General features: G+C 42.8%; 1 protein-coding gene across 1 annotated transcript in view; it reads right to left on the bottom strand.

The window, feature by feature from the left end:
• Positions 1–13,904, bottom strand: part of igdcc3 (immunoglobulin superfamily, DCC subclass, member 3) — a 114,465-nt gene that overhangs the window by 46,828 nt on the left and 53,733 nt on the right. Inside the window, exons 3-4 of the mRNA XM_043677044.1 lie at positions 5,217–5,361; positions 3,691–3,821 (exon numbers count right to left, since the gene is read on the bottom strand). Of these exons, the coding sequence (XP_043532979.1) occupies positions 3,691–3,821; positions 5,217–5,361 (276 nt within the window). The remainder of the gene's footprint in view (positions 1–3,690; positions 3,822–5,216; positions 5,362–13,904) is intronic.

A 13,904-nucleotide genomic window follows, 5' to 3' on the forward strand; every position in this document is an offset into this window, starting at 1 on the left:
AAAATACTTTGCCTATTTATCCTATCCATGCCCCTCATGATTTTATAAACCCCTATAAGGTCACCCCTCAGCCTCCGACGCTCCAGGGAAAACAGCCCCAGCCTATTCAGCCTGTTCAGCCTCTCCCTATAGCTCAAATCCTCCAACCCTGGCAACATCCTTGTAAATCTTTTCTGAACCTTTTTTCAAGTTTCACAACATATTTCCGATAGGAAGGAGACCAGAATTGCACGCAATATTCCAACAGTGGCCTAACCAATGTCCTGTACAGCTGCAACATGACCTCCCAACTCCTGTACTCAGTACTCTGACCAATGATGGAAAGCAAACCAAACACCTTCTTCACTATCCTATCTACCTGCGACTCCACTTTCAAGGAGCTATGAACCTGCACTCCAAGGTCTCTTTGTTCAGCAACACTCCCTAGGACCTTACCATTAAATGTATAAGTACTGCTAAGGTTTGCTTTCCCAAAATGCAGCACCTCACATGTCACATGTCTGGCAATATCTGTGCAGAAGGAGGCTACATGATGACCTTTCTAGTTCTGAGGAGAGCTCAGCAACCTAAACATTGACTCTGTTCTTCTCTCTCCACAGATGCTGCCAGACCTGCTGAAGTTTTGTTAGAGCTGAAAATAAAATCAATGTTGGGAGCGATTAAATCAGTGGATGTGGAAGAGGTTAGATTTGGTGGATCACACAAATTTCAAAGGATTGTTGGGCTGTAGATGGGGACAAGCCAGGCCATGGAAAGGACATTAGTTAGACCACTTTTGGAATAATGTTTTTACATCTGGTCTCCTTGTTATAGGAAGAATGTTGTGAAACTTGAAAGGGTTCAGAAAAGTTTTACAAGGTTGTGGCCACAATCGGAGGGTTTGAGTTTTCTCGAGAGAGAGAGAGAGAGAGAGAGAGAGAGAGAGAGAGAGAGAGAGAGAGAGAGGGAGACTGAATATGTTGGGGTTATTTTCCCTGGAGCTCCAGAGGCTGAGGGGTGATCTTATAGAGGTTTATAAAATCATGGTGGGCATGGATAGGGTGAATAGCTAAGGTTTTTTTCCCAGGGTGTTGTGTGTATAGAATGAGCTGCCAGAGGAAATGGTGGAGATGGGTATAATTACAACATTTAAAACATATCTGGATGGGCACATGAATAGGAAGGGTTTAGAGGGTTATGGGCTAAATGCTGGCAAATGGGACTAGATTAATTTAGGATACCTGGTTGGTACATAAGAGTTGGACTGAAGAGTCTGTTCTGTGCTATATAACTCTATGACACTATGCAAAAACAAGGAGGAAGGTGTATTTTACTCATAAAGGGTCGGCAGACTAAAAGACAATACTGGTAGCATGCACTGACCTCGGCAGAGGAAATGGAGGAAAGCTTTAGACTAAGCTAGAAAGGGGAAAGAAATCTCCTAACTCCAAATCATTGCTCAGTCCTGCTGAAAAGTGGATGCTGACAGATCTTGGATCTGCCCAATCTCAAGATTCAGTTCAGATATAACCTGCACCATAAGAGCTCATTGCTGTTTACTGCTGAAGTTTAATATCAGCTACGGCTCAGTGGGCAGCACTCTTACCTTGGAGTCACAATGTCGTAGAGACATACAGCAAGGAAAAAGACCCTTCGGTCCAATCAGTCCATGCCGACCATAATCCCAAACCAAACTAGTCCCACCTGCTTGTGTTTGGCCCATATCCCTTCAGACATTCACATACTTTATCTAAATGATTTTTAAATGTTTTAACTGTACCCGCATCTGCCACTTCCTCTGGAAGTTCATTCCGAACACAAATCATTCTGTGTAAAAAAAGATTGCCCTCATGTCTTTTTAAAATCCTTCTTCTCTCGCATTACAAATAAGCCCTCCAGTCTTGAAATCCCCCACCCTAGGGAAAAGACCCTTGACATTCTCCTTATTCATGTCCCTCATGATTTTATAAATCTTCATAAAGGTCACCTCTCAACCTCTTACCTCCAGTGGAGAAAGACCCAGCCTATCCAACCTCTCCTTATAACCCAAACCCCCTGTTCCTACCAACATCCTGGAAAACCTCTCTTAAACACTTTCCAACTTATTAATATCCTTCCTATAGTAGGACGATCAGAACTGGGGATAGTACTGGGTGTTCAGTTCAAGTCCTACCTAAAGACCTGGGTATAAGGGTTCGGGCAGCACCAAAGGGGGGGGGGTGTGTGTGTGTGTGTGTGTGTGTGTGCGCGCGCGTGTGTGTGCGCGTGCGTGCGTGCGTGCGTGCGTGTGTGTGTGTGTAAAAGAGAGAGAGACCTATTTACTGTCAGGTGAGCATCGAAGATCCCATGACATTATTCTGAAAAGTAATCCCTAGTATCCTAGCCATCACAAAAATATATTACCTGATCATTATTACATTGCTGATTTGGGACCATATTGTGTGCACATTGGCAGCTGTGTTTCCTGCATTTGAACAGTGCCTGCACGTCAAGGGTATCACATTGGATGTAAAGCACTTTGAGATGCCTGATGGACATGCAGGGCACTATATAAATGCAAGCCATTCTCAGAGAGGAGGTTCTAATTTATTGGGGTCTGACTGTCATGAGGTTCATCTTGAACGTTGCAAAGGTTTGTAAAGTCACAACAAAGACCAAGGAATGTGTCTAAAACCAACAAGCTTACATGGTCATCAGTACATCCCAATTCCAGCAGTGTGCACTTAGACCCCATCAGAAAAAATACATCTTCATCACTGCCTGATCTAGAAACATTTGGCCATTTTACGTTGGACTGGTCGCTGGCTGTAGGAACCAGCAGGCGCAGGTCAATATGAAATCCCCTGGGATGTGTGAGAGGAGTACTCATGGGTCACAGTTGGTATCGCAAAGCTGGGGAAAGGAGAGAAGGAGCACAGGATAAACCACCAGCTTGTGTAACAGGAGTGTGGGAGAGTGCTGTTCTCACCGAGCAGTATTCAGTTATACAGTACTGACCGCTTCCATTTCACTGCTCTTTTCCTCCAGTGATTATAAAGTTCGTTTTCTGCTGCTTCTGTTCTGACAACCTCAGCAGTGGAAAGCGGGTCTTCATGTAATACTGAATGTAAGACGACAGTTTTCTAAGCCACGTGGAACCATGGGTGTTTGTGCTGGGCCAGGCAGAGAATCCAGAATATGAATATTAATGACTTGGTAATGCGCTGCACTCATCTTTGAAATTCTAATATTAGAAACAATTAAGCACTACTCTCAAATCAAATACCCCAGGGAATTAGGTAAGTGCAGATTTGATGAGATGCATTCTGACAGAACCAATATGAATCCTCCTGTAAAAGTAGCTCACAAAGAAGCCATCCCCCGACTGTAACCTGTGTCTGAAGGGTCCTGAGTATACACTGCTTTGCAATGGTGCCACGCACAAAAAATGCAAATGTCACAGCAGCAAACAGCACCAGCTGTGCTGAAGAGCTCAAAGCTCTGGGCCGTGTCAGACCGTGGTCAAGCAGTCACAAGCAATGGACCGCACCACAACGTCCCTCTGCCAGCTGTGCCTGAGACCTGGCAGGTCTACATGCATTTTTCGACTCCTTTCATTTCTCAGAAGAGTTTTGCTTGCCTGTGTTCAAGAGACAAGGAGGAGTCTCTGCAGTTGGCGGCATGAGTTACATTTTCCGCTGAGCACTCTGCGTGGAGAGAAACAGCACCAACCTGACACAGTGAGACTGGCCTCTTCGCTATGTCTTGTGTCAGCAGTGTTAGCTGCCACACACTGGTATATTCCACTGTCTTCTTCACCCACTCGTGTAATCTGAAGGACCCCCGTTGGCAGAAAGGTGAATCTGAAAGATAAAGGCAGCAGTTGGTTGGACAGTGAGAGATTGAGTTTTCTTTCTAAAGTGGAGAGAGTCTGTCCTGTCCAAACCCTCTACCTCCTAAAAGGACAAAGACACCAGATATATGAGAATGCCACTGCTTGCAGGTTCCCCTCCAAGCCACACACCATCCTGACTTGGAATTAAATCAGCTGCCCCTTCACAGTCGCTGAATGAACATCCTGGAATTCCTGCCCCAATAGCATTTTGAGTGTTCCCACAGCATATGGACTGCAGCAGTTCAAGAAGGCACCTCATCACCACCTTCTCAAGAGCAACTGGTCACATAGAAACATTGAAGATAGGAGCAGGAGACAGCCATTCGGCCCTTCGAGCCTGCTCTGCCATTCATCACGATCATGGCTGATCGCCCAACTCCATAGCCTAATCCTGCCTTCTCCCCATAACATTTGACCCCATCTGCCCCACGTGCTATATCTAGTCACCTCCTGAATACATTCAATGTTTTGGCATCAACTACTTCCTGTATTAATCAATTCCATAGGCTCACCACTCTTTGGGTGAAGAAATGTCTCCTCACCTCAGTCCTAAATGGTCCACCCCGAATCCTCAGATTGTGATACGTGGTTTTGGACACACCCACCATCAGGAACATCCTCCCTGCATTTACCCTGTCTAGTCCTGTTAGAATTTTATAAATCTCTATGAGATTCGCCCCCCGCCTCCATTTGTCTGAACTCCAGTGAAAACAATCCTAACCTCGTCAATCTCTCCTCATACATCCCATCCCATCAAAGAGGAAAATAAACAGTAAGGAATGGATTTTCAGTGCCCTGTAAAACCAAAGATTCGTCCCTTCTGTTGCTGAATGGTTCCTATTGATGTTAGGTCCAAATGATCATTCCAATCTCCAACCCCAATGTCATGCCCTATATTATCCTGCCTAATATTAAGGCGACTCATTCCACACTATCTCAGACTAGGTGACCACTTGATGCCTAGGCTCTCCCTGACGAGGTACAAGTCCTTTGAAGACTGCTCCACTCAGTTTTCACATTTATGAATAATTTCCACTTTGAAGAGTCAAATACAAGGTGATGTAGTAACAATTTCTTCCAACAAATGGCGCCCTTGCACCCTGCCAGTTGTGAAGACCCATGCAATTTTCTTCAGGCATTTAAGCTATAAATGGATGGTAGGATTCTGAAGTGACTGCTCAGACTCTAAGTGGATGACTGAGTTTCTGAAGGGATGTGCACTCTTTCTCGAGGATTGTGAAGTTCCTATTTTGATTTTTTGGTCAAAATTTATAAAGAAATAAGAAAATGTCCATCTGATTGATCGCAGTAAATGAGAACTTGCTGATGGAACAGGGATAGCAAGGTCTAGGAAGCACAATACCTGTCATCACTCGCCTCAAGAGCCCTGCGATTCTTCAGCCACATGATCAATGGCTCTGGTAAACCATGAATCTGGCACTGAAACCTGGCAACACCACCTTCCTCCACCACCATCGACTGGGGCTGTACATGAAATGGAGACAGAGCTGGGGGGGAAATGAAGAAAAACATCACCATTAGAAACCTTAAGGAAAAGTGGGAATGCACAGGCTATGCCTTTTATGCTTCATACATTGAAAGAGCATATGTCAACATTAGCCTTTCAACAGGAAGCCCATCATACAACAGAAGTAACATTTCTATAGCATCTTTAATGTCTCAAGGCACTTCAAAAGACTGTTTAAAGGCCAAGGTAGTATTAGGGCAGATGGCCGAATGCTTGTTCAACAAGTAGGCATTAAAGAATGTCTCAAAAGATTACAGAGAGATTTAGGGAATAAATTCCACAGCGCTGGGCCTAGACAGCAGAAAGGATGGCCACTCAACGTTCAGTTACAGCTGTCTCAGAGGGTCACTGGAGGTGGCAGTGGTAGTATCACTGGGATAGTAATCCAGAATCTCAGGTTCATGTTTTGTGAACATGGGTTCAAATCCCATCATGGCAGATGGTAAAATCTCAATTCAATTTCTAAAACATCTGGAATCAAAAGTTAGACTAATGACGATCATATAACACAAAAACCCATCTGCTTCACTAATATTCTTGAGGGAAAATGAATGTGCCATCTTTACCTGGTCTGGCCTCCATGTGAGTCCAGACTGCCAGCAATGTGATTGACTGTTAACTGCTCTGTGAAGCAAGATACGTAGATCAAGAGCAATTGGGGATGGGCAATAAATGCTGACACAGCCAACAAAGCCCAAACGAAAACATGTAAAAATCTTCACTCTCCCTATCAGAGGCCCTGCAGTAAAAGTTAGTGACGATCAAAGTTACAAAGATTATAAACACCTATGAGATAATGGCAACTGCCTTTAGAGTTGCAGTTCAGTGATTAGTGGCAACCTTTACATACAGGTTCACTGAACATTCAATAACAATCATTTCCAACAGATTAGGACACGGACATTGAAAAAATTGGAGAATCGCAAGAGAGCGGTTTATAAGTCGCAAACCTCCCTGCTCCAGGTCCATTACTGCCGGCAACAGCCCAATTCAGATGAAACACTCACTGAAAAAGCAATGGCAACTCTCTCCTATTGCTTGCCATGGTGAAGGCTAACCAGTGGAGAATGCAAACCTTCTCCTGCCACTGCTCTGGGGGAAGATGGCACAGCCAGCATCACCGATAACCAGAAGCTGACTCTGTACATTAGCCTCCGTCACTCTGCTCTCCTTCTCCCCTCAGAAACCCCATCCTGCCTACTTAGAGCTCCATTTGCATTCCAGCCCCTCCCGGACTCCCTGTTCGTCAATTCAGTCGCCCCCACCACCCCTTTCTGTTCAGTGCCCCTCTGGTGACCCACTCCTTAGCCATCACTGCCTCCTCCCCACTCGCTGCCTTGTTCCCTCACTGCTAGGGATGGGGAATAATGAGTCAGTGTGCCAGGGTGTGGGGTAGAGGTGACCTGGAGCAGGGCAGACAAGTATCTCGAGTGAGGCAGTCAGCAAAATACAACTCCTAGTTTAAATTCATCAAAAATATTTGCAAAACACTAATTTTCTTTCTCCTTTTTCTTTGATGCAGGCACCTCACTGCAGCAAATTGGCAGTGACATATCTACGAGTGAATGGCTAAGGGTGCACCCTTACAGTTACAGTGACAATAAGTATAGGCAATAAAGAATTAAATACTTTAACTAGCAAGGTCTCAGAGTTATGGAGATATTATAAGAGTTCCAAATCAGATAAAAATTGCAATACGTTTGTGCGCAGACTACACACAGGAGTACTGGGGTACGGATGGAAAATACTGTGAAATTCTAGTCATGATTTGGAGATGCCGTTGTTGGACTTGGGTGTACAAAGTTAAAAATCACACAACACCAGGTTATAGTCCAACAGGTTTACTTGGAAGCACACTAGCTTTCGGAACGACGCTCCTTCATCAGTGATGCTCCTTCATCAGGCACAATCACCTGATGAAGGAGCGTCGCTCCGAAAGCTAGTGTGCTTCCAATTAAACCTGTTGGACTATAACCTGGTGTTGTGTGATTTTTAACTGTGAAATTCTAGGTTTGGGATAAAATACATCAAATAGCATTGGGATAAAGAAAATACACACTGGGAAACATTGCATAATTAACACTGGCTTTGAGACATTAAGCCACATTGGGGAAGACAATATGAAGACAACATACACACATCATTTATTATAAGGAACAAAGCATAGCACTCACTGTAAAACATTTGGGTTTACAACACACTGCCCACTATTGTCATCTGATATACACCACACTCAGTTTATCACTTTAACTCTCCAATGTACTAACTCTTTGGGACTAATGGGCACCTAGTCAAAGTGGCATGGCTGAAGTAGTAATGGCCTCAAAATGTGATTGATAGACTTACTGTCCTCAGTAGGAGCCAACATGTATCATCTTCCATTTATACTCTTGAAGAAATGTGCATGACCTTGTCTTTGGAACAGTTGTGGTTGGTAAGGTTTATAACCCGATACTAGAATATTGAATGATTGACAATGTTTAAATCTATCCTGGGACACAATGATTGGGAACATTTATCATGCTATCCTGGGATTCAGAATGATCAGGAATCTTTATAACTCATTCCTGAGAGATGCAATGATTGGGAATGTTTAAATCTATCTGAGACATAGAATAGTTGAGAATGTTTTATTCTATCCTGGGGCATTTAATGATTGGGAGTGTGCTGGCAGATCAATGGTGAAAATGTTAGTTGCCCTGCAGCATAAAGATCTATCCTGAAAGGCAGTTCACCAACAGCAAGTGAAAACGCAAGCCTTTGATTGAATTCAGCATAAACGGAAAGACTAATTCTATTAAACTAACAGCATTATATCCACATCAGCCCCTAATTTGAACAAAAAACAATTTCAAAGGCTCCCTGTAAACAGTCATGTAATGTAAAATTGAATTATAATTATTTTAAGAAAGGCCTTGAAAGGCTAAACTAAGGACACATCAGTACCGACCAAGAAAGGTCAACTTGAGGAACAAATAGCAATATGGAACACGTTGACTTCTTACAGAATCCTTTTAAGGACCCAATTTTCAACTGTCAACTTCTGTCAATATCCACGCTTAAACTCCTTTTTACAGAATGGTCAGGAAACACAGCCTAAGTGTTTTATCTGATTGAGAGTAAGGAGGTGGTAGGCTAAAACTGCACGGGTATTACAAACACACAAGATGATCTTGCTAGTGGATGCTGCTGGTTATATTCTGTTGTCAGCACATTCACCCATGCACTGTTCACAAAGTTATGATGGTGTATTAATATTGGAAAGTCATGTTCAGCAGACACCTGATGTTTTGTTTTATATTTTCCAGCTAGGAACTTCTTCCCCATCAGCTGGTTATGTAAAGTTATCCCCAAGATACGACAGCAGAAATGCTACATTGTCAAAAGTGATATCCATGGGGTGAGCCATTAAGCTAGTCTTTCTGGTTCAGCTGGATATGAACAATTGCCAGGCATAATTTCAAGCCAAGCAGAAATGTCACCTGATGGCAGTGTCAAGGAACAGAGGGATCTTGGGGTTCATGTCTATAGATCCCTCAAAGTTATCACCCAGGATGACAGTTGTTAAGAAGGCGTATGGTGTGTTGGCTTTCATGAGCAGGAAGATTGAGTTTAAGAGCTGTGAGGTTATGCTGCCCTGGTTAGACTGCACTTGGAATATTGTGTGCAGTTCTGGTCGCCTTATGGAGAAAGGTTAAGGGAGCTAGGGCTTTTCTCATTGGAGCGAAGAAGGATGAGAGGTGATGTGATAGAGGTGTACAAGATGTTGAGAGACACAGATAGAGTGGACAGCCACAGACTTTTTTCCAAGGGTGTAAATGGCGATCACGAGGGGGCACAATTTTAAGGTGATTGGAGGAAGGTTTAAGTGAGATGTCAGGGGTAGGTTCTTTACAGGGAGTGTGGTGGGTGCTTGCAATTCACTGCCAGCAATGGTACTACAGTCAGATCCATTAGGGACATTTAAGCAACTCTTGGATTGACACATGGAAGTTAGTACAATGAAGGATATGTAGTTCGTCTGATCTTAGAGTAGCATCGAGGGCTGAAGTGCCTGTATTGTGCTCTACTGTTATATGCTCTATGCCCTGTCCTTCTCTCAACCAGCATCGCCTTATCTTAGCATTGTTCATTTGACACTGTTACGTGCAAAATATCAACTTCAATAGCATTCATGGCCATATTGACCACAATTCAAAGCAATCCATTGTACGTGAAGAATGTCAGATATATATATATATGCAAACTCTTCCATCCTACATCTCCTTGGAAAAGCAACTTGAGACTTCTCTATCAGTTATATGAACGTCAGCCTTTGTCTGAAAGAATCAGGCATTTTTCAGCTTCTATGCAGTCCACTCTGCACTGAAGCCAATTTACAAAAAGGTTCTGAGTGAAACGGAGTATAGATGGACCTTAGACAATCATCATGGAGGAAGAGGACTGATCTGCCGATAGTGTTAAGACCATAAGAAATAGGTACACAAGTAGGCCATTTGACCCCTTGACCCCTCTGCTATTCAACACAATCACTTTCCTGCCTTTCCACCACAACCCTTGATTTCCTGACTGATCAAAAATCTATCTACCTTGGCTTTAAATAATCACAAGGACTCCACTCCCACAGCTCTCTGTGACAAGAAATTCTAAAGACCCTCAACCCTCTGAGAGGAGAAATTTCTCCTCATCTCAGTCTTAAATTGGCACCCTTTAATTCTCAGACTATGCCCTCTAGTCCTAGACCCTCCCACTGACAGGAAATATCTTTGCAGCATTCACCTTGTTAACCCTCTAAAGAATCCTTTACATTTCAATGAGATCCCCTCTCATTCTTCTCAACTGCTGTATGTACACTCCCGACCTGTTTAGCCTTTGCTCATAAGACAATCCATCCATATTGGGAATCATCCTAGTGAACCTTCTCTGAACTGACTCCAATGAAATGATATCTTTCCTTGAATAAAGGGACCAAAACTGCTCACAGTACAGGTCATTCTGCGATAATGCAACAGATGTGTTGCTCTGCACCTCCGTGCTATAGAAAATCACGTTATGGAAAACTGCTAAACAAAATCACTAATAGAAAAATCACTATACTCATTCAGTAGAAATTTTGCATTATCCAAAAATGTCCACAATTTGTCAATTACGTTACAGCCAATTTGTGCTGATAAAACACACATTATAGCAAAATGACCTGTCTCCTAGACATGGTCTGACCAGCACCTGCTACGCTTGCAGTAAGGCTTCCCTACTCGTATACTCTAACCTCCTTGAAATAAGGGCCAACTTTCCATTTGCTTTCCTGATTATCTACTGCATCTGTGTAAATTTGAGTTGAATAATCATTGTGATGAAAATATAGAAACTTGGCAATATAGACTGAAAGGAATTTATGATCTAGTAATCAGATGTAAAGATATAAAGCAACCGTGGTGAAAGGGAAATTGTCTTCTCATGGTCTGTGCGAAGGGCAACTGTAACATGAATGTGTGGGGATTTGAATGAACTCAAAATTGTTGCTCAATGGCTACTTGGAACTGGCCACTTTCTCATTGGATTTCAAAACATGAAATTCTCTAGCTCTTTCCTAAGCAACATAAATGAGAGATGTCATCTCTTGATAGAGGGTGGAGGAAAAATAAACTCATGGTAGAGGTGAAATGAACCACCTGTCTATCTTGTAACACTGATCGAAACAGACATCTATCTCCAGTGCTTCATAGATCACTAACAGTTGGCACAGGAGGTTCTGAGATAATTAATGGATGAAGTAAGGCATTAAATGAAATATATGCAGAGTGACAGAACAGCAGGCCCAGTCAGCATTTCAGTTGTGAAAACAGCCCCTATACAAAGAGCAAGTCTCCTTGAAAACTGTTCTGAAATATTTTTAAGCTTCTGCAATGGGGGAGCCATAAAAGGCAAAACAATGCTCAGAAACAATCTGCCATTCATGGGCGAGAAAGCTGACAGCTAATTAGACCAGGATGCAATCGACAACAGCTCACTGCTCTATCAAATTAACATGAATTCCTCAAACAGCATCGCAGAGGAGCAGCCGTGGAACACAGATCTCGGAGAGATACTGACACCTCGGTGACGTCTCCTGTAATATATTCTGTCTTTTCAACATTTGCATTTAATTAAGTTAAATCTTCACTGAGGATACTGTAACGGTGAACGTGGGAAAGAATAATAAGGGCCGAGGAGAAAGAAAACGTAAAAGTAATGTATTTGAAAGGGTGGATAGATAGATGGAAATAATACATAGATATATTCATGGCACCACATAGGTTGAGAATTGTTGACCTTTGGGAAGTGGCAATATAAAAACATTAAAACTAGGAGTGAGAGTAGGCCATTCGGCCCTTTGAGCCAGCTCCATCATTTGATATGATTGGTTGATCATCCAATTCAATCCCCTGTTCCTGCTTTCGCCCCATATCCTTTGACCCCTTCAGCAATATAGCTAACTCCTCCTTGAAAACATTCAACGTTCTGGCCTCTACCACTTTCTGTGGCAGAGAATTCCACAGGTTCCCCATACTCTGAGTAAAGAAATTTCTCCTCATCTCTGTCTGAAAAGGCCTACCCAGCATCTTTAGACTGTGATCCTTAGCAATAGAGCAGATTGAGGAAAACTGGGATTTTGCCATGCAAGTAAGGTTTTAAGAGTTGTTGAATCTGGTCCCATGACTTGGAGGTGCCAGTGTTGGACTAGGGTGGGCAAAGTTAAAAATCACACAACACCAGGTTATAGTCCACCTGACGAAGGAGCGGCGCTCCGAAAGCTGTGCTTCCAAATAAACCTGTTGGACTATAACCTGGTGTTGTGTGATTTTTAACTTAATCTGTTACAGTATGGTATCAAAAGAATTGGTCATTAGCATACCACAGATTTGGGAAAGATGATAATGTACAATGGCATCAATTTAACCTATTAATGCATTATTTGGAAGTAACCCAAGGAAGTTCTGAAAACATTGGATACAAGAGCTAGCCATTCTCTCACTTTACAGTGCCATACACCATTTTTATCACCCACTCTGGTTTTGAGTTGCCCATGAAAATTTATTGGCAATTTTACAATGTTGACTGCAGTCAAATATTGTATGAATGGGTACAGATTACTGAGTTTCTGCAGATTTTATATTTTGTCAGACTTTTGGTTCCCACTTTCAATACACCTAGATTATTTGACACGATTATATATGTATCTTGGCAAGGCCTTGCACCAGAAGGCAACGCAGGATAAAGCTATGGGCCATTAGCATCAGAACCTGAAGATCATCCAACAGCAGGGAAGCAGTAGCTAAGATGAATGATCACAATTTCCTCTTCAATCTCTCAGCAAGAGTAGAAGAATATTTTTCACACACAGTTGTTAGAATGTGGGATGTCTTACAGGATACAAAGGCTGAAGCAGAATCAGAATAGATTTTAAATGCCAAGTGGTCTAAAAGACAAGTCGATACGCAAATCAGAAAGGAAAAGTTAACACTTATGAGGAAAGGTCTATTGTTAACTCTTTCAGAGAGACTGCATGGACGTTGCTAACTATCACAACCATGTCACAAATCCCAGACTTCCAACCAGCAACAGGGCCAGAGGATGTGGTGGAGGCTGGTACCATTACAACATTTAAGAGGCATCTGGATGGGTCTATGAATAGGAAGGGTTTTGGGGGGGATACGGGCCAGGTGCTGGCAGGTGGGACTAGATTGGGTTGGGATATCTGGTTGGCATGGACGGGTTGGACCGAAGGGTCTGTTTCTGTGCTGTACATCTCTATGACTCTAATACTAACCGTCTGTTTCCAATTACTGATTCAGGATTTGATGATGTACAAATAAATAGGTTTAAACATTTCTTGGTGACTTCAGAAAATGCTCATCTAGTTTTCCTTCCAGGGAGCCGCAGGATGCAATGTGAACGCAGCTGTTGATCAGGGATGAATCTTGATCAATTAGATCACAATTGACGTAATGTGTGAAAACTCCAGTCGTGGTGAACTTTGAAACCATTGGTCCAAAGTCACGTGGTCCTCTCAAGCATGCCCCACAAAGCACACTCAAATTACTCAGAAACTGCATCCCAAAATAGTATCTCCTGAAAGAAATCTATCAAGTCTGTGTTTGAATTGATCAATGCGAGCTGCTCCGACTGACTCCCAATGCAGGTTGCTGTGTTGCTTCAGCAATGAAATATTGGGTTGAATGTTTACAGCTACAAATCGGCTGGCCTATCCTCTGTGTTTATGTAAAATACAGTATAGTGAGATCAGGTTATCAAACTGACATCACTCTGTCAATCTGCAATAATGTGGAGTCGATAAAACGTGGAGCTGGAAAAGCACAGCAGGTCAGACAGCATCGGAGAAGCAGGTATGTCGACGTTTCGGTGTGAATCTTCCTATCTCCAAGTTCGATAATGTGAAAATCAGACACCCAATTCAGAAGCTCACAGCCATTCTGAAAAAAAAACTGAACAAGCCATTGAGCTTGGCCAAAGACCCTTTTG

This window comes from Chiloscyllium plagiosum, chromosome 36 (assembly GCF_004010195.1).
Source record: "Chiloscyllium plagiosum isolate BGI_BamShark_2017 chromosome 36, ASM401019v2, whole genome shotgun sequence".
NCBI classification, from domain to species: domain Eukaryota; kingdom Metazoa; phylum Chordata; class Chondrichthyes; order Orectolobiformes; family Hemiscylliidae; genus Chiloscyllium; species Chiloscyllium plagiosum.